Consider the following 23,721-nt stretch of genomic DNA (forward strand, 5'->3'; position numbering starts at 1 on the left):
GTATGGGGAGCATCACAAATCGGTTATGCTGGGTGCTGAAATCATGGCAAACACAAATGTGTGTATATTTTACATGTCTGCTCTGCCAAGCTTGTTCCATTTGAGTTTAATTTTTTCAGTGCTTCTGGAGGTGTAAAATCACTGGGGCAGAACTTAACGCTGCTCACTGAATATTCTTTTGTTGGAAGATTGTAACTTCAACTGTGAATTACAAAGGCATGCTGCCTGCAGATCAAATGTTGCTGTAAATTAGACAGCCCAAGACTGTGAGAGGGAAATGAAATGAGCCACAGTTTTGGAGTGGCATTGACTCTACTGAATTTTAAGTCTCAATAATCTGTTGAAATGTTTCTCTCTTCTATTTCAGGGAATAAATTAAATTTAAATTCTGCAGCATGGGGCACAATCTATGTATGTGAGCAAAAGCAAAGACAGCTGATGTGAAGTATTCGTTCTGATGCTTATTTACTGAAGACAGAACCTTGTGACTCAAGGCAACAGGAAGGAGTCACAGAAAGGAAATCAGGACATTTTTCTTGCTGTTTTTCTGTTTAATTGTGGAATCATTAAGGCTGGAAAGACCACTAAGATCACCAAGCCCAACCAACAACCCAGCCCCACTATGTCCTCTGACCATGTCTCTCAGTATGACATCTCCACGGTTCCTGAAAGCCCCAGAGACAGTGACTTCACCACCTCCCTGGAGGTGCCACTGCATCACCACTCTTTCTGAGAAGAAATGTTTCCTATCATCCAATGTGAATCTCTCCTGGCATAAGTTGGGGCCATTCCCTCTTGTCCTTAAATAACCGATGTTTATGCAGATTAAATTTCAGTTTAGGAAAATGGCAGAATCATTTCACTTCTGTTGTGCTATTGTATGTAACTCTATGTACTTATGGGAAATTGATAAAGGGATCTGAATGCTTCCCTTTGTCTGAACCTGCTGAATGCAAACGAGGGATGAAGTGCTTTTATAATGTCACGTCTCACCAGCTGCCTGCTGCAGTGCATTTGTTGGGCACAGTAGTCATCCCAGAGGACAAAAGACTCCCCAGAAGAGCATGGAATCTAACGTACTTTGTGCATCCTTTTGATTGCACAGCAACCCAACCTCTTTCTATTCACATTTTTTTATAAATGTAAATTATACCAAAGATAATCTGTAATTCTTGCTGTAGGAGGAGAAAGCAGACAATAGCCTGGGAGGTGGATGAACTGTGCACATTATTACAAAGGATTTATTTAATGTGAGGTACGGAAAATGTGCTCCAGTGTGCTGGAAGCTGGAAACCATGCAAAGTAAATTCATACTCTAAATTCAAATGATTTTCCTGTACAGTGAATTGTTTTTGTGTTGCAGCTGCTTTATGACATCGTGTTTTGTTGTAGCTGCTGCTACTTCGGAATGGAGAAGTGGTCTAGTACTAGATCTGGAGATTGGTGGCTCTGCCTGTGGTGGGGTGACTGGAACTTGATCTTTGGGTCCCTTCCAACCCAAGCCATTCAATGATTTAAGATGCAACAGTAAGCAGACTCTCAGCTGCATAATTCCTCACATGTGATGCAAATCACAGAATCATAGAAACTAAGCTTTCTGGGGGGAAGAGGTGAGAGATGATAATATTTTTAGTTGTGTAGCTGCTGTATTAATATTTAAATGCAAACCAAGGAGGGCACTAAGCATTCTGACTTTGCAGCCAACTGAAACAACAACTCATGCTTGGTATACCGAGAGGTATACCAAGGTCTCTTCCAATGGAGAGTGATTCTATGCTGCTTCTCTGAGTAACTGTGAGGTTCAGATTGGGCAGATGGGTTCAATGGCCAGTTAAACTATGCTTTTTATGTTATGATTATAAACACTGTTGCTGCAGTTCGCCAAGTTATCCATAATCCTAATCATACCAACTTTGCTATGAAATTATGAACATGGACAGAATCTAATAGAGCTTAACATCAAATAAGTAAAAGTGTTGCACAATACTGTTTTGTTTTTGTAATTTTTTTCTCTTAAATCAACAATGCTATTAATTGTTTTCTCTAAATAAAACTTTCATGAAAATTGCAGTTCCCTGTATCGTAGTGCCACCAAATGAAGGTGCTCTGAAACAGAACTAATGGCTGGATCAAAGTACCGTGGCCTTTCATGTCATTTCTTCCTGAGTTACAGTTCCAGTTTTGCCTGGGGTATATACTTCTTTTATTCATACCCTTCACTGATGGAGTAGTTGACTTGTGCAACAAAGCAACGTGGTAAGATGGAGATCCAGTTACCTACAATTTGAAGTATTAAAAACTTATTTCCAGCTACTAGAGCTTGGTGTATGTAACTTAAAATATATTAATTTTATTCATACTGCTTAAGATAGAGAGTACTGAAGTATTTTTCTTTGCCTATTCCATTGAATGTATGGCGTTGTTAAGTTGCACTGTGCTAAGGCTGTCACTGGAGACAAATTTAACTGAATTTGAATTAGGTTTGGTCGTTGTGCTCTGACTTGGGAGTGTATTAAAAATAGCGTTGATGTGATTTGTTATATACCTTCACACATTTTACCACTGACATTTATCCAAGGAAGAACCTTATATTGATTTTTGGACCGAAATAGAGGAAAACAGGTTTCTGAGAGGGAAGAATTATTTATTCAGCTGTGGTGTAGTGGATACTTCAGTTGTTTTCCGTAATTTTTCCAGTAAGAAAAGAACAGATCAAAGTGACAGTACTGGGTGGGGGGGAAGGTGGAATTTGCAGCTAACAAATTTGCTTTTACCATTATGGCAAAGCTGGTTTGTTTGTTTGTTTTTACTTCCTGGTGGGCAAGTAATGAGCATTTCATTGTGCTCATCTCTTTCTGATTAGATTTTCTTCATTTTTGGCTGACAACAGTAGCTGTGCTCTTGCACAATGATTGCTGGAGGTTCATCTTGTGCTAGTTCAGAGCTGCTTCCAATACCAAAGTCCAATTTCATGCCTCTGAAAGTGGCTAGATTTTTTTTCTATTTGAATTTGTCTCACAGAATGGAGACATTCATCTCTGAATGAAAAGACAGCACAAGACACTGCAAGATCGTTTAACCTGCTGTAAGACCTTACAGCAGCAGGTTAAATGATAAAACTAAGTGCTTAGGTGGTTGTCCTGGCTTGAAAAGCTACTGCATGGGTATTTACACCAGCTATTGTCAAGTGTAGAAATTTAACTTGTAAACATTGGCAAGAGAGCAACTAAGGAACTGGCAGAGAGGGCAGACAAAGCTCAGCTGTTTCTGTCCTCTGCCTCTTGGCCATGATCACTAAAGAATCAGCTTATCAGTTCCCTATCTTTGCAGTTTGAATGCTCTTTTTATTTTCTCTCTTTCTCACTTTTTTTTTTCCCCATAAATATCTCCTCCAGCAGTCCTCTCAGTGCTATTTTTAAATTCTGTACCCGTTTGCTTTCTCTTCCAGGAGTTCAGCTGTAGAAATGCTTGCATGATTCTTGTGAATTTTCAGATGCTGTTTTAGCAAGCTGTTTCTGCTGGTATTTAGCCTTAATAATTACTTTATTCATACCATTGCTTTCCCCTGTTACTTCAAGAATAATTAAAAGAGAGCACAGACAACAGAAAAAAACTAAATATTTCTTACTAGATGCAGGCTTGTTCTCTGTTATGGATCCACTTGGAAATTTCAGTTCTTGTTGCGTCAGGTCCTGAAGCTTTTTGCCAAGCAGTTGGTGCAATTCAAACTGATACTGAAAGCTCTCTGTTGCTGTGCTTGAAATTACATATGAGCAAAAAATTAAGTTCTGTAAAAGTTGCTGATGACCCTGCAGAATTGGTGTTGAAATCTAATTTGATAGGATATTCAGGCAGCTGCATCCCAGTTCATAAATGGCAGCAATGATAAGAAATGGTTAAACAACGTGCAGCCTTTCCTCCTTGACACAGCACACCAGCGCAACAGAAACATGTCCAAAACGTGATGGCAATGGGGATCAGAAATTGCTGCTCTCTCCTTATATAAATCATGATGCTGTAGGACTTCGGTCAAGTCTCCAGTATTTCATAGGTTCAGGGCACCTAGATGCTAAGTAGAAAGCTGTAGTGTACTGACAACATTCTGTCATTTTTCTACTGTTTTCTGTGTTATTTTTACAGAAGTGAACTGCCAAATTTCAGGGAAGTTAAAACCATAGTTTAGGGAGTGGGATCCCAAGGGCATTCCTCACTGATCAACCAGTGGTGAGACTGTCTATTTTCAAATGAGAGAGAGGGGGATTCCAATGCTGGAAATGGATGAAATGAGTCAAACTCCATTTTCAAAACAGGAAACATTAATTATTCATCGGTGTTCAGTTTTGAACATCACTGTTTTTCAGCAAGGTTTTCTGTGATGGCTGCGATGATACATTGACCCCTTTAGCTGATGTGGAACAAGATACATATGGATATATTTAAATCATATTAAATGTTGATGAAATTTCATTAATTTTTAGCTTGTTCTCTTTCTCTTCATGAATGATATTCAATGAGATCACAGCAAATAAATCCAGTCTATTGTAGTATGAGCATAAAGCCATGTCCCTGTGAAGGTAGGGAGCAGTCAATGTGCCCATGGCACACATGGTCTGTCTGTTTGGTAATGCCAAATAATGAGAAAATGATGGGCTTGGTTCTTTATATGAATATGTCATTTCCATGTGTTGCTAAAATTATCACATTGGGTGGGGCTGGAAATGATTTCTAGCTTATTGGTTGGAGTTGTTCTGTAATTCTGTTGAAGTCTTTCTGCTTGCAGCTATGCCTTGCCATGTGTTAATCCAGCCATGTTTTATGCAAGCAATTCTGTGGATGATCTCTTCAGCTGCAGTTGATTTATGTTTAAATTGGATATTAGTATTTTTATTTTTCCACATGAGGATGTTTGCAGAATTGCAGTGTAAAGGAATTGTTACCTTCCATGTATTGTAGGACATGAACATTTCTAACAGAACAGCCTTAGGGAAGTGGAAGTTGGTAAGGAAAGCACCAGGCTGGGATGAGCACTTACTTTATTTGTGAACACTATCAGCACTAGTTTAAATGCATCCAACAGCTGCAGCATCTCACTTCAAGGACCCAATTACGTCTCTGGTTGCTGTGTTTGACCCAAAGGCTTTGACTTTTTGTGCGGTGAGAACCCTGCCCACATGGCTGTTCTGAGGCAAGTGGTACCACTGTGAATTGGCTCCTTGGTCTCTCTGAATTAAGAAACTGTATGGAAATGTCATAAGGCTCCAAGTGGGTTTTTCAGATTTGTCACAGGAAGACTTAAATATACTTTGACAGGTCAAGGTTGATGTCCACTGGGAAGAAGGAAGTTGCCTCTTACTGAGGAGACATGAAGTAGCCATGGAGGGAGGCTCCCTGAAGAGTACCTGCGATGCTTTTTTGAGACCCGAGATCTTGTGAAGGATGGGTGAGAAGAGAAGCTGATAGACAACACAGCATGTGTTGAGATGCTCCTTGGACCATATAGCAAAGTTAACACCTCACAGACCTACAGCAAGCAGAAGATCTTGTATAATCCAGAAGCTAGTTAATGTCAACTAAATCCAGCGTGGGGATGAGAAAATGCTGACAAGGCCAAAAGGCTAGGAGCCAGACTGCCCAAAACCATTCGTCAACATCACATAGCTGTCAGAAGAGGAAGGAGCTCAGGGAGCAGCAGGAAGGTTCAGCTCAGGGAGGACATGTGGGAGAGCTGGAACTGCTGTTGTCCTTCTACTTTGCTTTGTCTGCTGTCATCACCCTGCTTCCTCTTTGCTCTCAGCTATTATACTAATATTATTGATTTAATCCCATCACTTTTCCAAGAGTTTTGGAATAATAGTGAGTTATTCCTCTTTAGAAAGAAGCAATCCTTCTCCAGGGAGATGGGTGTGGTAGGAAAATGAAAAGGGAAAGTTTCTGGCTGAATGTTGGGCATATCACAGGCCCACTTGCTTTGGAAGAGGAGCTGTTGGCAGGAGAGCAGTCAGAAGACACATTATACTACCATGTGTGTGTGTTCATTGTGAAGAAAGATGAAGATGCTTGCCTTTGGTGAGGGGAAGATGTGTGACTCAGAAAGCAAAGATGCTGCTTTTATTCTATGAGAACTTCTCTTTGGATTTTAGGAGAAAGCAGGTCTTTCAGCAAGCCTCTGCTGTTGTCATGTTATATGTTTTGTCTATGTATATCTAAAAGAAGTAAAATTAAGTAAAATAAAAGTTTGGCTTTTTGTTATTAGTAGGTAATCACCTCCAATCTATTTTTTATCCTTGGTCTGAGTAAGCTAAAGTATAGGGAAGTAAGATCAAAGTAAACTTCTGAGCTGGCAAATTCACAAAACCAACCTATCTCATGTTTCAAGTACAGGCAGTCACCTCCTTAATGTGCCCTCTTCAACTTCCATCCTACATTTTTAGTGCCTCCTTTGGATTTTTTTGAAACTAGATCATGGTACTTTTTCTGCTGAGAGCTGAATGCCCTTACAGGTTCTGACATACAACTAATTCGATCCCAATGAAAATGTGAGATATTACGGTGTTGTTGATGATTCACAGACCTATTTTCTCCCTGTTCTGCTGCTGGGATCTCTAGCTACTCAGCTTCATTCCAGCTGTGGTTGTCTCAAGATGTCTTGTAGCATCAACATTGTTCAGTTCAACCCCCTTGGATAATTTTGCTCAAGGCAGAAAAGATAAAGAGTCAAAAGTAGGGCTGAGGAGATACTGGGTACTCATGCTCTCACCAAACAACACTCAGATCCCAACATGTAGCACATGCAGTTGTTTCTAAGTAGCTTCTTGCATGATATTTGCTTTGTGCTGTGCTTATCCCGGCATCACACCTTGATTTGCTTTACTTTGCCTCATCTGTTATGTGGGCAAGGCATGATCGAGGGTAGTTAAATGTGAATGTATTTTTGTGTTAAGAAACTAGAAGTTACATGTGAATACATACAAGACATCAAAGGAAATTTCCTTGAATTTCCATGTACAAAGGCATTCACTGTGGAAAACTCAAGTCTCTTTTGCTCTGGGTGTGCAGTCTTACAACCCAAACATGAGTTATTCTCATTCTTGGCCATGTGAGTCATTAGATCTACCTTGTGTACAGAGGAACGTGATTATCGATCCATGCCAATGAAATGTATCATACTTCTATTATTTTTACAGCAGTAGCTGCATGCAGGGACAACATAATAAATAGTTAAACGTCTTCCAGCTCATAAATATTACCAGTTTATTATTCTGTTCTGGATTACTATTGTCATTCTGGTGGGAAGCAGAGGGGCCATGTATGAGTCATAATGCATATGTAGGGCAGAATTCATCCTCTCAGCAGAACTTTACAGTAGATTCAGTGAGGAACTGGATTTCCCTTCCTTATTTTCTTCACTTTCCGTTGTTAGACTGTGTGGAATATGGTGTGTTTTGACTAATGACATGTCAGTTATTGATTATTGGAGCAGTATTGTACATCCAGCCAATAGGATTTCATAGAGCATATATCTACAGTGTGGGACTGTGAGTATCTACCGGCTTTCCACAAGCCACTGAGCATATGACTCATGTTAAAAGCTTTTTTCTTAATTATTTCTTTCTTATTAAAAAAAAAAAAATGTTTCTTCCTCTTGGTCTAACACAAACCCTCTGTGGGATGTGAGGCTCCAGCAGTGACTCACTGGGCAATGAGGCAGCAGTCTCAGACACTGTAATGTGAAGCAGAAAGGTCTTGTGCTTGCTTTCATAACAGTGTTATTCATTCATTCATTAAAAATTAAACACACAGGATACATAATGTTTTCAAGTTTACAGATATCGGTGAATACTTTCTTGTTGTTTCTTAACTTTTTGAGACTTGAAGTTGCTTCAGTGGTTTTGATTTTTGTTTTATTTGGGAGTATCTACTGTTACAGTTAGCTATAATTCCTATAACAGAGCAGTGTATGTCAGAGGGGGCCCTACAGATGGGGATTCAGTTTCAGAATTGTGTCTTAATGGAGTAATGGATGCATTTTTAGCTACTGTAATGAGTTTATATTTGTAAGAAAATTGTGACTTCTATATTATTCATCTCTTTTTCACTAGAAGTTGCTGGTTTCCAACTGTGATTTTAAAGTGGGGTTGTTTTTTATTTTTTGAAGTGGAAAATCAATATGCTCCAATGGCTTTGAGATGTAGCTCCCTGATAACATCTCTACATTTTTTCCCATGTGAGAATGCAACATTGAAAGCTTTGATTGGTCAGAGCTGAGTGCGATGCTATAGAATTTAAAATGTTTGAAGAGCTATAATGTGTTACATAGTTTTGTCTAGGCCAGTATATGGCCTCGTTGGCCACTGTCAGGTGCTGTGATAGTGTACAACAGTGGACTGAGCACATAGTGGCAGACAGTAGCTTGGGATTGCCTTGAATTTGAGGTGATAGTTTTGAGGTAAATAGATTCAGAAAGCATATTGTGTGAATTTGTCTCAGTGTATAAAAACTGAAGTTGATTCAGACATCTACAGCACTTTGAGGCAGGAAGCTTTACAGTCTCAAGAAACAGAAGGTGAAGAACTATCTCCTTATAGTAATACTAAGCTGGTACTTGACAACTTAATTTGATGCTAGACTGTATCTACTTTAAAATGAAAAAGAAATGTTCTACTTCTTGCTGCTGCTGTGTCACTTGTTTGGTGGATCTCCAGCATAGGCTCCGTTATTTCTCTTACTAAAAAAGATCTGTCTATGCCATTGTTTCGTGTCTGCTTTGGAGCATTGTTCCTGCTCTTTTCTGCATCTTTCCGAGTTGTTACATGTTAAGATGAGGAGCAGAACTACGTGTACTGTTCATGAAATGGTAGGCCGTGAACTTACTCAGAGAAATTATTAGTTTCTCTGTCTTCTCTGATTTTCCTAGTAACTGGCAACTTAGAGATTGTTCCTTTCTTCCCCACAACACTATTTCTCACTCCTGTACTGTATACAACCTGCTGACTTGAATTTGGTGAGACTGTAGGAATATACAAGTGACAAGAGAAAATTTGGGCTAATGGTTTCTGTTACTCTAAAGCTCTTCCTGATGTAAGCAAGCCCCATTGGAAGCTGTTGCGTTGGTGAGTGTTAGGATGGCATTAAAGCCTATTCCTAGCAATGTTCTAAGCAATTTGTTCTTTTCAAGAGCTGGGTAATAACTGAGGGTGGCTTCATGATCCAAATGCACATCTAACTGTTCTGTACTGGTACGTTAGCAAGCATACAAATTTATATGTTTATTTTCTTTTTAATTGTAGGTATTTATGAGCCGCCATTTGTTGTACTATTGTGGTGAACCTACCCTGGATGTGAAGATTGCCTTTTGTCAGGTGTGTGTTCCTTACAGGTAAAACAAGGTACAGTATACACTTGTACTTTATTTTTACATTTATGCTAATAGAAAAAAAAAGTTAATGTCTGTAGCAAATTGAGAGTAACTAGCTGTAAGAATTAGAGTAAACATAAAAACCAGAAAAATGCATCACAGAAAATTTCTATTTAATTTGATTATCATCGTTTGCTTTTAATGATTTTTGCTTGCCCAAATATCTGTTGATGTGATGAGAACAAAAAAGTCTTGGCTGTTCTTCCCATAAACTTAATGATGAGACATTCTTCATCCAAAATAACTGCACCTATATAAATGCTTTCACAGAAATATGTGAATTAGATTTATTTTATCTTACCGTCTCTTTATGTGAGACAGAGGTTTTTACATTGTAATCAATGAATACAATTTTCTGTCCATTAGTCCGCATTTGCTGGGAGTATGGAAAAAGTAATTGAATTGGTGCGAGATTTGTACTGTCCTCAGTTGAACAAAATATACTCTGCAGGTTGTGGGGTCATGAGACTGTGCTATAGCCAATTCTGCACTTGATATCAGCCTTGAAATTGTTCAGTCACAGTGCTTTAAAATCTATAGAGCTCAAACTAACTTTGAGCTGAAGAAAACTGTGTATTTTTATGCCCAATTTTTGGTTCTGATGGTTAGATTAAGTTAGTTAACATACATAGATGTCAAATCACTGAATGTGTTTTTCCAGTATGAATTCAAGGTGACTTTTTAGTTGACTTCTTATGAAACATTTTGCGTTTGAATTATTTCTTGTTTTTTGGTTTTGGTGGTGATGTTGTTGCTTTGAGATGGAATCCATTATTGAACTTGAGGGAGACTAGGGAACAGTCTTCATTTTTTGAGAGGTGAGAACAATGTTGTGTTCCTGAAAATGGAATTGTGGTAAACACCAGTATTCCCCTTTATGTTACTTACCTAGTGTCAAAGACAGTGAAGAGCTGAAGGCTGTGAGCTGTATGTAAGCAGTTAACGTGAAACAGTGACGTGTATTGGAAATTTTGCTGTCTGTTTTTTTAACTCAGTAGTGCCAAATATTGGTTCTGCTGGGAAGGCTACCTCTGAACTTTCAAAAGCTTCAGCACTTAGTTGGATCTAGGCTATTTGCTTTGGAAAACTGCTTAACAGCCTTCTATGTCCTTTCTTACCTCCTATTTTCTGTGTGCATGTGATTTTCTAACTTGTTTAATTCTTCCACTTTTTCTTGGCTCAGTTTGGATAATTGGATCTGTAGACTGCACAAACAGCCTGAAGTATCCTCCTCAATGAAAATTTTTATATATAACTTACACAATACATATCTTTCAGACCAGGGAGAAAGAATTTTGGAAGAAGAAAGGATTTTTTTTAATTTTTTTTTCCCCCCACAAAACAGTGCTTAGGTAATTTTTTAGACAGAGCTTACTTGAGGGAGGAAAAAAAAGAAAAAGAAAAAGAAAAACAGAAAAAAAAAACACCCCACAATGTTTTGCAGAAATTGCAAAAAAAAAAAAAAAAAAAAAAAGGGGAGGGGATTCTACACTATTCTACACTGAGAAGTTCTTTTCAGTGTACAGAATACAGTGTTTTGCACAGCTAACTATCCTCCTCCTTTTACATAAATTAAAGAAGAGCTGTACAGAAACATTTCTATTTTACATGTGCAAGGAAAGATACTTCTATCATTTCCTCCTTACATTCAAGGCTACTTCAGCCTGGATGTCAGTCAATTCCCAACAATGTACAGTGAATGCTTTCTGTCAAACAGTACCCAGTTCTTGATTTAGTCAATAATCAAAACATGCTGCTATAATTAATCTTCTGCTGATACTCCAGTTTAATAAGAAGTGTTCATAGAATCATAGAACAAGGTTTGAAAAGACAGCTAAGATCATCTAGTCCAGCTGTCATAGCCACAAACAGTACTTAATGTCATATTAGTGTTTTTGTTAAAGAATATCCGATGAAATCAACAACATTTTGGATGAGTTCTTGTAACTGGTGTTGGGAATATCCAAGTAATTTCGTCATGGCAGTATCTCTGGTAAAAACAGATTTTATTTGCAATTGCAATGGCGGGCATCTCACAAGCTGGAGCACACCTGTGGGCACAGTAGTACAGCTTTTGTGCCTTGTGCCCCCATGCCTATCCGCTCCCCTGTTTTCCCATTGGCTGGGTACTCCAGATTCACAATCTTACCAAAGACTTACATTTGTTAATTACATTCTAACACTTGTTGATTCGTGTACTATCTTGTGCCAGTCAGTCGCCATCCTGTTTCCAAGACATCTCAGTACTCTCCTTATCATACTGATATGGTGGTCCTCTCCAAAGTTTCTTCCATTCTGTCCAAAGGCCGCTTCCTCTGTTAAACAAAGAGCACCAAGGGGAGTGATGCCAGGCCTTCCCAATGCCTCTTCAGGGCTTCCTTGGGCACATCATGACTGTTCTCAGGATTTTCTTGCAATGTGTGTGACAAAAAACTACATATATATTCATGCTGACTAGACATAAATCATTGCTAGCTATACAAGTTTATTGCTAATTATTTATCTTCTCTTTCTTAAATTCTCCATTACTCGGGTCCTGCCTGCCAGTACCAAATATCAGTAAGGCTCAGAGGTATTTCTGAAGGCTGGACAGACAGGACCTGCAGTCTTTGTGCCCATAACCTACTACCTAATCTCTATGATTTTAAATTACTTCATGTATATACTGAACATGCATTCCTGAGGAAGATTCATCAAGAGGATAGGGAATGCAAACTATCAGAGACCTCTCCCCACGTAAAGTGAAAAGACTCCCAAAAAGAACTATGGTGGTGGAGACCATGAAATAAAAAATTTTGTTCTAATGTAGAAACAACATTTGATTCCCACACTGGGTGAAGCCAATCCAAGGTAAATAACCATGGCAGTATCCGAAGAGGAGTCATTCAAGAGTGCGAGAGATACTACTCTGTCATTACAGGAAGCAGGATTTTGTCCTTCCAGCACTTGCTGTACAAACAGCTCTTCATGATCCTCATATCTTCAGATGTATACCCTGAGGATTAAAGCTAGTTTAGGCTGCTTCTTAATTTATTTTCTCCAAAAAGATAGGCCCTGATCCAAATCACACTCAACCACATACTCAGCTTTAAGTACAAGAGCAGCCCCTTAGAATTACATATTTTATTGCATTAAAATCTCAGCTCTTGTGGGTGCTGTTCATGTGTACTGCAGAGGGCAGGACGTGGGATATAGGTGCAACCTGGTAACGTTTGGTTAATCATTTGGTATAATTTTAGAGAGAATTCAACAGTCTTCACGTAGTAATTTTTATTCCATATTTATTCACAATGCTAATGGAGAAGTCAAATACTCTATGATTTACTGTGGTCCGAATATAAAGAAGTTTCTTTGTAGCTTTTGGAAAATTGTATAGAATCAGGAAGCCTTAGAGCTCCCCAGCAGCAAGATGTGGGCACTGCCACTCAGTTCTTGTGGTGAGTGGGAGCCAGCCAGCACACAGATAAGAGACCCCAAAAATGCTGTTTTTGGTCAACTTAATTCAACTCATTAATTTTTTTTTTTTTTTTTTTTTTTGGTCTGGTTTAACAACTGCCAAAATTTCTTCTGCTGTACAAGTATCCAGCAGGTACCGGCACAAGTCAGCGTTATGCAGTTGGATGCTGACCTGCTTATCTGTCAAGATGAGAGCTTCTGGTGGTCATGTGCTGTAACATAAGATTTTTTTTCACTGGAAAAATCTCTGACTATCCCAGGTCTATGTCTAATATGTTGACCATGTGGAATAGAATAGCCGATGTGGAAGATGCATGAGTAGTCCTGCTCCTGTTGGAATGCATGCATCACTGTGGACTTCCCACCAAATACTGAATTGTTCTGAAGTGTTCTTTTAGAGGTGACGTGTTGAAAAATACCCCAATGATTGTTACCACTGAGGGCATATACTTCTTATAGTAACTGTTGTGTGGGGACTTCTCTCATCTCCTGAAGTGCACAGCTTTGTGCGCTGTGGCAGGAAAAGACATCCACCTATAGGCTGCTTGTTTTAGCATACAGCATATGGCATTGGGTCTGCTGGTTTTACATGGCGCAGTGCTAACTCAGCATGGTGAGAATATGAAGAATTTCCAACTTAAGAGAAGAGAAAAGCCCTTTTTGAGAAACAAATCACGATTGGGGAAATATGACTTCTGCTTATTTGCAATTAAGTCTATCATTAACTGCAATTTCGTAGGCTGATGTTTTTCTGGAAGAGCTGAGAAAAATGACATCTGCTTTTGAAAAACAGAAGGATGGGACAAAGGTACTTAGACTTATAGAACTTCATTGATCGTTAGTAAGGCTGCTCTTGTCAATAGGCCACATCTTTAGGGTTCTGGACATTCCTACTGAAGCACAACATGACACAGACCCCTGGATTTTGAGTAGAATAAGATGTTCAAGTGCTGAATAATAACTAACAATGGATGCTGCCAACCAACATGAAGAATTGTGCCTGGCAGAATTTTCACATTTCCTAAACGTTAGCTGTATAGGATGCATTTATTTACACTTCATTTGCACACACCCCCACACATTTTTTGCAGGACTCAAGAGCAGTTCTGCAGTCTGTGACTGTGCCTCTGGGTGGCTTCTGCCAGGGTTTGGTAATTGCAGCATAATACTATTCCATGATTTTTGACTTGAAGTCATAAATAATCTTGTCTTCGAAAAACACCTTTCTATTATTCAGTTTTGTGCCTCACAGCACTTCCATAATGCTGCAATAATATATTTAATTTTCTTCCAAAAACCAGGCACAGTGGCATTTTGAGATAAGACATCTGGGATTCAGCCATACATACTAAGAAAATGCTTAATATGAATCACCACTGCAACATAGCATGCTATTCCATCGGCACCATCATTAGTCCTTACTGGACAGTCTGAACAATTTGATGCCCCGGATGGAATACGTCAGTGTTTCTGCATAATGAAATTGGAATTGGTGCTTTATTGATACCACTTAAAGAAACCTTCAGAGTGCATTTTCACTTTGCATGTAGAGAGTATTTTGCAAACTTCTACTCAGATTGATCTTTAAATAAGTCCCAAATAAAAAGATACAAAAAAAAAAAAAAACCCTTGATTTTATCTTTAGATGTTTTTTCACCTATATTCTGACAACTTGCTTTATTTTCCACCGATCTTGAACAAAACACTTCCTCTGTGAAATACTTGCATCAATGAACACTTGAAACTCAGATTATTTTAGCAAACTTTTCATTTGTTACCAACAGAAGAGACCAGCATTATTGATTGCATTGCTCTCAGTTATTCATTCATCAGGTTTGTTTCTGAATTATTTCCTAAATTTGATAAACCACTTTAGTTAAAATTAATACCTTAATCACATTGGACAGAATTACTGCTTTAACCATTATATAAGCTGTCTTGATGAGGAAAAGTCCTATAATTATGGTTTCTACCCAATGGGAGATTGATTGATGTTCATTCTGTAAGCAATGTCCTTTACTGCCGATTTCTGGGACTAAAATGTTATTGTTTAAGATACAGAACTGTCTCTTTCTAGCAAACGATGCACTTGAATTATTCAGCTCCTTTCAGCCTTCTTATTAAGAAAAGGAGAGTCTTTTCATTAGCCACTTTCACAACGAATACTGTAATTATACAATTGTACTCAGAAATTTAGTTTTTGAAGTAGTTATACCTGTGCTGTTATGTGCTGCCTTTTCACCCTTCTTTTCGAATGATGCCATGATGTGCGCTGGGACACAGCATCTCATGACTTCTTCCTTGCTGCCTTACATGCATAACAGAAGAAAGCTTCTCAGCCAACACCTGATAGCTCACTGTGGTCTCAATTTAGTGAGAAACTCAATCTATTTGTAAAATATTGTACTATCAGTATGAGAACTTAATTCCATCCTAGTTCTCCTGTGCTCAAAGCACACTGGACTTCAGGTCTCCCCTAGTGCTATTGAAAAATCAGCCATCCTTTTCATTTCCCAGTGGTGCAGTTCCTTGGCCAACTTTCAGTGGCCATTTCTCTCTCTTACCTGTATCTTGCTTCCTCCTGTATTGTCTCTTCTTTTTCAAACCAAGTGACTCAGAATGAGCTGATGAGTACAAACAGCAGTTTCCTCTCCTCCTTGCTCTTGCAGTTTGGTTGTGGCTGCTCTTGTTGCTGCCCTCTGTTTCAGAGGCAGCTCCAATTCATGCCTTTGCCAACATCTCATCCCAATCACTAAATAAGTAAGAGGTTCTCAAACGTTGTTACCTCCACTTCCATCCGCTTTCTTACATACCTCTTTCCTGTATTTTCCCTACATTATATTCAAGTCCCTGTCCATAAAGAAACCTCTTTCCCAAGAATTGTTCTTCTTGGCATTTCTGAATAAATCTTCTTCTCCTTGCCATCCTTGGTATGATGGCTGGGGCCAGAGTTTACTGTCTGTGTCTGTGTTGGATTCTTCAGATAATATGTGAATGAGGAATCATTCTGAACTTGTTCTTCTGCTGAGGAAATGCTCACATACAGCTGATCTCTTACAAGTGTGCACCAGAATGGAGTAGATGCCTTTGGGCTGTGATAACTGCTAAGCAACATGTGAGACCATAGCTAGAAATAAGTTACAACCATGTTGAGCCTGTACAAAAGGAGCAATTGAAAGCAGTGAAATCTCAGTGAGCACCACATGGGAGACAAGTGAAGAATATCCAAATGGAGTTTTGCTTTGGAGAAATAAATGAACAAGAAAGAGAAGAAGCACTTCACGGTGCTCAGAACCAAAAAAAGTCAGTTCTGAAGTCATTGGAGTTTTGTCATCTCAGAAGAGGTTAAACAAAAAGAGTTTAATTAAAAAAAAAAAAAGAAAAGAAAAGGTAAGAGTATTATGCCTCTTACAATAATTTCTGCTTTAAAAGAATGTGCAAAGCAAATGCAATGAGACAACCAAAGAACGGTCTGTGAGAGCTGAGCTGTTTGCAGAACAAGTCACCTTGCTACTGAGTTGCTGAGTTCTTAGGAGTGCAGCCTGTGTCTGGGATCTAGGAGAAAACCAGTGAAGAAGCACTAACAAAAGACAGAGAATTAACCCATGACAGCATAGAAAGCACTGTAATAAGGAATACTGTGTGATGAATACAGTCCTTATAGGTTATGAATGAGATACGATAGTGGGGGAGATGTGGTGCAATGGGGCTGAGAAAATAAGATTAAGAATTTACAAAATTGTGTGTAAGTGCACACATTTGATGTTCTGTGTGGGAGATTTAATCTCTAACTGTGCTACAGATATTCCTATGCAAAGATAATGTCTATTTCTTAAATGTAGGCTTCCGTGACTCTCCAAATGTACACAGCAAAACCTGTGCCTATTAAATCCAAAGCAGAGGTTTGGTAAATGCCACAACTGTGGATCTTCTGAGTGAATTGCAGCCATTCAGTCGGGAGGATAGGAGCTAAATGGGGCTGCCAGCTGTACAGGCACGCACTTGAGCTGACAAGAACGCCCTCAGGATTTTACAATCTTTCAGAATTTGCATTTGTATATCTCATCATCTGATCTTTTGGTCAAATGGTAGCTTGAAGATATTTGTATTTTGGACCCTGACAGAACACTGTCTGTCTGCTACCCACGACATGCTCTCCTCCTTTCCAGCCTTTTGTTTGGGATGAATTGGAGACAGAGGAGCCCTGGGGAGCCATTGTCACTTCTAGCACAGAACGATGGCTCTGTTGCACCCTTGGGCACGGTGCCAACTGCAAATGAGGAAACAGTTTTTCAGTTTTTCAGTCTTTCTCTTCCTCGTTTGTTTCATGCATGCAGAGTCGTTTTGCTTTTTTTTCAATAGCCTTGAATCATGGCACACTTAAATGTTTATCTTTTCCTGTAGGCATTTCTGTGCACATGCAAAGATGGATGCTGATATTTAGGGAAAGCTCCTCCTCAGTTGATACTTGTTATCATGCTCTGAGACAACTCTGATTGTCCTGGAGATGTAGATGAGAGCAATTGAGCTTAAACTGCCATTAGTGGATTTAATAGAAGCTAAAAGATGGATGTGAAGTGCTGAGCTGTAAGAAGTCTTTCTATTGTGAATTTATCAATAACAGGGAGAACAGTGTTCAGAAACAGATGTTCATCAGTGAAAAGTAGTCAATATCCTCCTTTCCTGAAGCAGAAGTAGGTAAATAAGCAGGGATAATATCAGGAAACAATTCACCTCAAACTACAGAAAATAGTGTTGTTATTCTGTTGTGCTTTCTTATCTCTCTTTATCACTGCTTACACTGTAAAACAGGAAAAAAAATAAGAAAAAAAAAAAGAAAAAAAGGAAAAGAATGCAGCTTGTGACTATGAGCAAGGCAATAAGTGGAGTTTCACAGTGTTTTTCAATAGCTGTTCTTTGAAAACAAATAATGTGTTTCTAAGGCATATGGTAATGTTAGGACTAGCATTTCCCTTCACCTCCATCCCCTGAGGTTTGGCAGTTCATTTCCTTTCCTCCCAAGCCATTGGGATATTGGGCAAATAACTGTGCAGCTACGGCTGCCAACCCCATTTGGATAGATGTACGTTCAGTTCCAAAAGCTTAACTTCTTTTAATCTGAAGTTTCCCAGTACAGAAGGAGGAGAATGACATTTGGTACGTGTTGTAAGTTTTGAATGTGTTATGGCCAAAGAAAATTCCTGTACATGGATGGTTAAGTTCTAGTTAGCGTTGAAAGTTTGATTCTGTTGTCCAAATATTTATAGAAGCCATGAAATAATGACATTCAGATGCATTGTTTGTGTTTCAGCAATCATCTTTCACCTAACACAAAGACCTGTGAAACTGTCCCAGACAAAAAGGATAGAGAATTTTGTGTCTAAATATTTTTGTTCTTGCAATGTTTACTGCTATGTTGGAGTCCAAGTAGCAAAACACGCCGGGTTCATTTGGAGCTCACTTGAAAATTTATGAACTGTAGTGAAGTTCTAGAAGATCTTGGCAAGATCTACAGACTTTCAGTACAACTTCCCAAGTAAACATAAGTGTGAGCACCATTTTTTTTCTCCAGCTAATAGTGAATGAAGAGCTTCTAGTTTCTTCTTGATGAGGGTTTCTCTGTTCTTGAGGTTGTGGTATCCACCAAATGTGAAAGAAAGTTGTCTTCTGGGTGTGTGCATGCTCTATTGAGGGCATGCATTTCCTTGCTTAGGGTAAAGCCTTTGTAGCTGAATTTTAAGAGACCGTTTCTTTGTCCTTGTTTCAGAAGTGACTTTTGAGTTGATTTCAAAATCATTTGTGATTTGCTTATTTGTCACTCTGATATGGAGATCTGATCAAATGTGATTAATAACACTGTTAATTCATTGCTTTGGAGATTTGATTTAAATATTGATCAGACAAGGAAAATTACATTGTTTGACCCATAATTCTTATGGGAGTATTACTTTGGGCTTAAGCAGTAGGCCCGTTGTGCTTTAATTTTGCTGATTTTCTGCTGAAAATCAGCGGAGTATTTTTCTGCATTTTATTACCAGTGTAGTTTTAAAGAGAGGGGGCAGATGGGTAGCTGATTGGAAGCCTGGTTTGCCTGTCTCCAGCAGCCAAAGTGCACATCACTTGCGGGAGGCATTTTGCTTAGAGTCAACTTCCAGCCACATTAGCGTGCCTGATATTTGAGAGTAATTCTGGGTGTCTTTTCTATCAAAGCAGAAGTGATGTGAGCTCATTGCTCACATGTTAAGTAGACTTTAAGAAAGTGTTACTTTTCATAAGCTTCCATAAATGATGAAGTTGTCTTTACCTTTTCTGGTTGCATGTGAACAATAGAGGGGTTGTTGTAGGAAAGTGAACATTGTGCTGATGGGCTGATGGTTAATCTAGATAATCTTAGAGGTCTTTTCCAACCTGAATGGTTCTATGAATCTGTGAATTAGGAAGCATTTCTTCTCAGAGTGGTGATGCAGTGGCAAAGGCTGCCCAGGAAGGAGGTGGAATAACCATCCCTGGAGGTATTCAAGAACTGTGGAGATGTGGAACTGTGAACATGGGTTCATAGTAGTGGTGATGAGTTAATGCTCGTACAAGATGGTCTTACAGATCTTTTCCAATTTCAATGATTCTTTGATTCTATCATTCTAAAAGTGTGTGTTACTGAGGGGAAAGCTGCTTGTTGAGACCATTGTGCTCTGATCAGACCCTACAGGCTCCTGTTGGTTGATGTTTCTTCAGTTACTGTTGGAATGACTGAAGAACTGCAAACAATAATTGTTCAATTAATTAAGACTTTCTTGGATTACAAATACCTACCTGCTGGAGCTGCAGCACTTCAGAAAACAATCTGTGGCATTGTGAGGTTCCTAAGTCCAGTCATTCACAGGCTCTGCCTGACTTCAGAAGAAGTGATGTTGATGTGTTTAGGATTCTGAACTCAAAGTGACAAAAATAACTTATCCCATTTACATCTGTACCACGTACATTACAGGTGGGGAGGTCAGTACTGGTGATGCTGACAGGCAATGGTTCCTCAGGCCTGAGCAAGGTACTTTCTCTGGCTCTTCCAGAGAAGCTGGCTGTGATTTGGGCTCTCTAAGCAGTGCAGTGATTATGCTGACACTTCCCTAACATTGGTTTTACAGTAACGGATGTTAATGCTGAATATAGTCTGCATTGTTCTGATAATGACATCAGGATAAAACATGATGCAAATGTGTTAGTGTAGCCAGAGGGAACTGGAATTATTTCCTGTCATTCAGGAGCACATTATTCAAATAAAGCTGCTCAGTTCCAGGTCTGGTAGGAGTAGCTGAGCAAGCTGGATTTATTCATCTGTCTGCTCATGGCAGTAGGAGCTTTGAGACTAAGGCTGCACAGTGCAAATCAGATGCTAATTTTCTTTCTTTAGATGGGAAAAATCCATACCTCTTTCAGAGTTATTCTACTCTTTAACCTTGGATTTAGCACTTGTGTCAGTATGGGTATGTTTCTTTCTTTCATCATTTGGGGAGAGGGGGGATTCCTTGCCCTGTGTCTGATTCATGAGTAAGTGCAGTGTTTCTATTTGTTCTTCTGAAATGAGATTTTCTGTTTGAATGCATGGCTGCAGCTAGGGCACTTCAAAGCCTCCGAATGAGGCAGCTGGGATTAACCACCCTATCAATGACCACCAGCACTCTGGCAGGATAACTGACAGAAAAAGGGCATTCATTCATCCCAGGGCAAACCAGAGAACCCCAGTTACTGGCAGGATCAGTTCTCTATTTTTAATGCCAGCTTTATGGAACACTGGAATTGCGTATTTTTTAAATGAAAAAATCGTATCCTTCAAGGAAAGTTTTTGTTTTTCCTTTCCCCATCAAAATTCGTCTTAGTATTATTGTTCAGTCACGTAGCATTATTGATTATTCAGATTTATTGAAAAAGCAATTTATATCAGATAAACTTCAAACGTTATTTATATATATATATATATATATATATATATATATATATATCAGGGAAATTCAAATGTTGCATTTGTGAGCACTGGAAATGAATGCAGAAGAAGAGAGATGCAAGTGCGGCAGCAGATGTATGTTTGGGCTCTATTTCTCCTCTTCAGAGTGCATCTGGGGAACGTGGATTCCCTGGGTGAATCATCTATTGCTCCAGGACAGCTCTGTGGCATACTGAACTTCTGTGTCCTGTGCTCAGTGTGACATAGGATGGAATCCTCATTTACAGACATGAAATCACAATGTTTATCTCATAGTCAGTACATATTTTACTCTGTATTCTTTGGTGAACAAAGGAAACCAGCAGACTTCAAATGGCCATAATGGAACTTTATGTCTGGTAATGCCTGCGTATATGGGCAAGGTTACAGCTCTGTAGTGCTATCTTCTGTGCAAGCACAACAGGTTTGTAGTAACCTGTATTGTTTTTCTTTCATGAAAATAATTTATTTTGTGGGGACTAACACTAGAATGCTAGAATCACAGAAACAGCATTTCTGGTTCCCAAAAATACAGAACTGGTAAACTCTCCTCAGCTATTGAGCTCTGTAGCCTAAAATGGCAAGAATTCATATTTTAAAATGGAACTGACTGCGTTTCCTCAATATTCTGATGTTTTACAGCTTGGGTTTCTGTCTTCCTTCCCAACCCCCTTCCCTTCTGCACAACAGGGATTTGGGAAACAAGTGGATGTGTCATACATTGCCAAGCATTACAACATGAGCAAAAGCAAAGTTGACAACCAGTTCTACAGTGTGGAAGTGGGTGACTCGACCTTCACTGTTCTCAAGCGCTACCAGAACTTGAAACCAATTGGCTCTGGGGCTCAGGGAATAGTTTGGTGAGTATCAGCACTTTCTCTTTGCTTTTCAGTAGGATTTGCCTTTTGCATTTCTTCACACTTTGCTAGTCACAGATATTGTCTACAATTGCAAAAATGAGCACTGGGCAACAAACATCCTGAGGCTAAAGAAGTCTGATAAATTCTGCTGCTGGTGAGGATGTTAGCATGGGATTTGTTTCTCCACATAGCAAAACGCAACTAGCAAGGGAGAAAGAGAAAGAACCTGACTGCACTTGACAACTGTGACACTATTTCCAGAGGCAGTGCAAATTACATCCTGGGTAAACCCTGTAATTTCAGTATTCATGCAGAAAAAATCAGAGAGCACTGTGTAGAAACTGGTCACATCTAGAGCATTCTGCAGCATCTGCATTGGAAACCTTTTGCAGCAAGGTAGCTGCTAATAAGTTCTCAAACAGGAAAGGGCTAAATATAGCTTAAAATGGGTCAACTAAAAACAGCAAAAATAAAATAAAAATGAATTCTTTTTCTTTTTTTTTTTTAAAAAAAAGGCAGTTAAGCTAAGTAAGATCTGTAACATAACGCGAATTTGTCTTCTATACTAATAGTTGACAGGAGATGTTAGGAATGCCCAAGGACAGAAAGTCAAATGAGAAAACAAGAAAGCTGATGTGGAAAGTACTGCCAATTTCCCTAAATGGCTGAGCAATGCTTTGAGGCCATAAAAGGCTGTACAGTTTCATGGGACAGATGGAGAAGAGTTATGTGACTGACAGGGTAGATCATCATTTTTGTTTAGCATGTGCCATGTTGCAGTCTACCTGTTGTGAGTCATAATTTACCAGAAAGGCATGAACAAGCTGAGTAGCACATTAAGAACTTATGGTAAAGCAAGAATTTGGTGGGAACTGCCAGCTTGCTGGGTGCAATGAGGGCTTACCCAGCTGTTAGAGACTGCTTTAGTGTATGTCAGGAGTTGTTAATTATTGAGTGAAAAAGGTAGATTATTACTGCTAAATGCCAGGTCCACATTCAGGACAAAACTGCTGCCAGCAGTAACAGCAGTTGTCCAGCGTTTGGTCTTGTCCAAATCTTCAAAGCTCATAAGAAGCTTTGCTTGTGCTGGGAGAGTTGATTGCTGAGAATGGTTTTCTGCTTTGCCTGGCACTTGATCTCAGAATGGCAGTGCCCACATCCTCAGAAACAGGAACCTTTCTTGTAGTAGTTGGTCAATAATTTGGTATCAAATCCTTCAGTACCGATTAGCTACACAATACACATTCATCTTCTGTGTCAAGGACTGCCTCAGCACTTACTTCAGGACCAGATTCCATCTGCTAGCAGCAGCATCGCTTTTACTGACCTGGAGGTGATGTCCGCAGTGCCTCCAGCCTGTCTTATGTGATTCTATGGGTAGATTTGAGCAAGAGAATTTGCATGGACAGTAATACCTCTCATGGAACAGTAGTGGGCATAGGAAGCAGGGAATGTGGCTATAAAAGAAGCAAGGACTTGGTCTTAATTTGTTATCCTGAAATTTAAACCAAGGACAAATCCATTTTCCTGTTGTGGAAACATTACAGTGAAGGTATAGAGTTCTTCAGGAGCTGATAATTTACTAAAGATCTGTGAAAAAGAGCAAGCCATGTGACGTGTTTGTTATAAATGTCATTGTGCCCATGTGAAATAACTAAAAACTTGGTGAGCAAGTGTGGCTTTGGACATCCTGTGCTTGGTATCTTGTGAAATTGGTGTGGGAACTTTCATTGGGATTTGCGCTAGCCATGTTCACAAAATGGTTTTTGCCAGAAGGAGAAAAGAAAACAGCCTGGATTCTGAGCAGAGATATTCCTACTATTGATGACAGTACAGACTGCTTACTGTAAATCTCCCAGATGTCTGTGAGGAAGAGTGGTGTGCTTTTGTAAAATTGTTGTGGTATTGTAGATGTGATGACAATGAGACTTGGACGAAGCAGTTTATAATTTATTGGGCTAAGTGTTGTCAACGTACTTTGACTTTTGGCCATGAGTTTTAGGTCTGCAGTAGAA

The 23,721-nt window shown here is 39.2% G+C and overlaps 1 protein-coding gene across 9 annotated transcripts in view; it reads left to right on the forward strand.

Annotated features, from left to right (window-relative positions):
* The window catches only part of MAPK10 (mitogen-activated protein kinase 10), a 114,818-nt gene that overhangs the window by 59,842 nt on the left and 31,255 nt on the right, over window positions 1-23,721 (forward strand). For 5 of the 9 annotated variants that reach the window (XM_052681701.1, XM_052681698.1, XM_052681700.1 and 2 more), the window contains 2 exons: window positions 9,288-9,359; window positions 21,537-21,706. In XM_052681701.1, the coding sequence (XP_052537661.1) occupies window positions 9,294-9,359; window positions 21,537-21,706 (236 nt within the window). In that variant the 5' untranslated portion in view covers window positions 9,288-9,293. Of the gene's footprint in view, window positions 1-9,287; window positions 9,387-21,536; window positions 21,707-23,721 lie in introns of those variants that run through there. The other 4 variants (XM_052681704.1, XM_052681703.1, XM_052681705.1 and 1 more) reach the window with 1 other exon arrangement.

The sequence above is a fragment of the Tympanuchus pallidicinctus genome, unplaced genomic scaffold (genome assembly GCF_026119805.1).
Source record: "Tympanuchus pallidicinctus isolate F22 unplaced genomic scaffold, pur_lepc_1.0 scaffold2, whole genome shotgun sequence".
Lineage (NCBI taxonomy): Eukaryota > Metazoa > Chordata > Aves > Galliformes > Phasianidae > Tympanuchus > Tympanuchus pallidicinctus.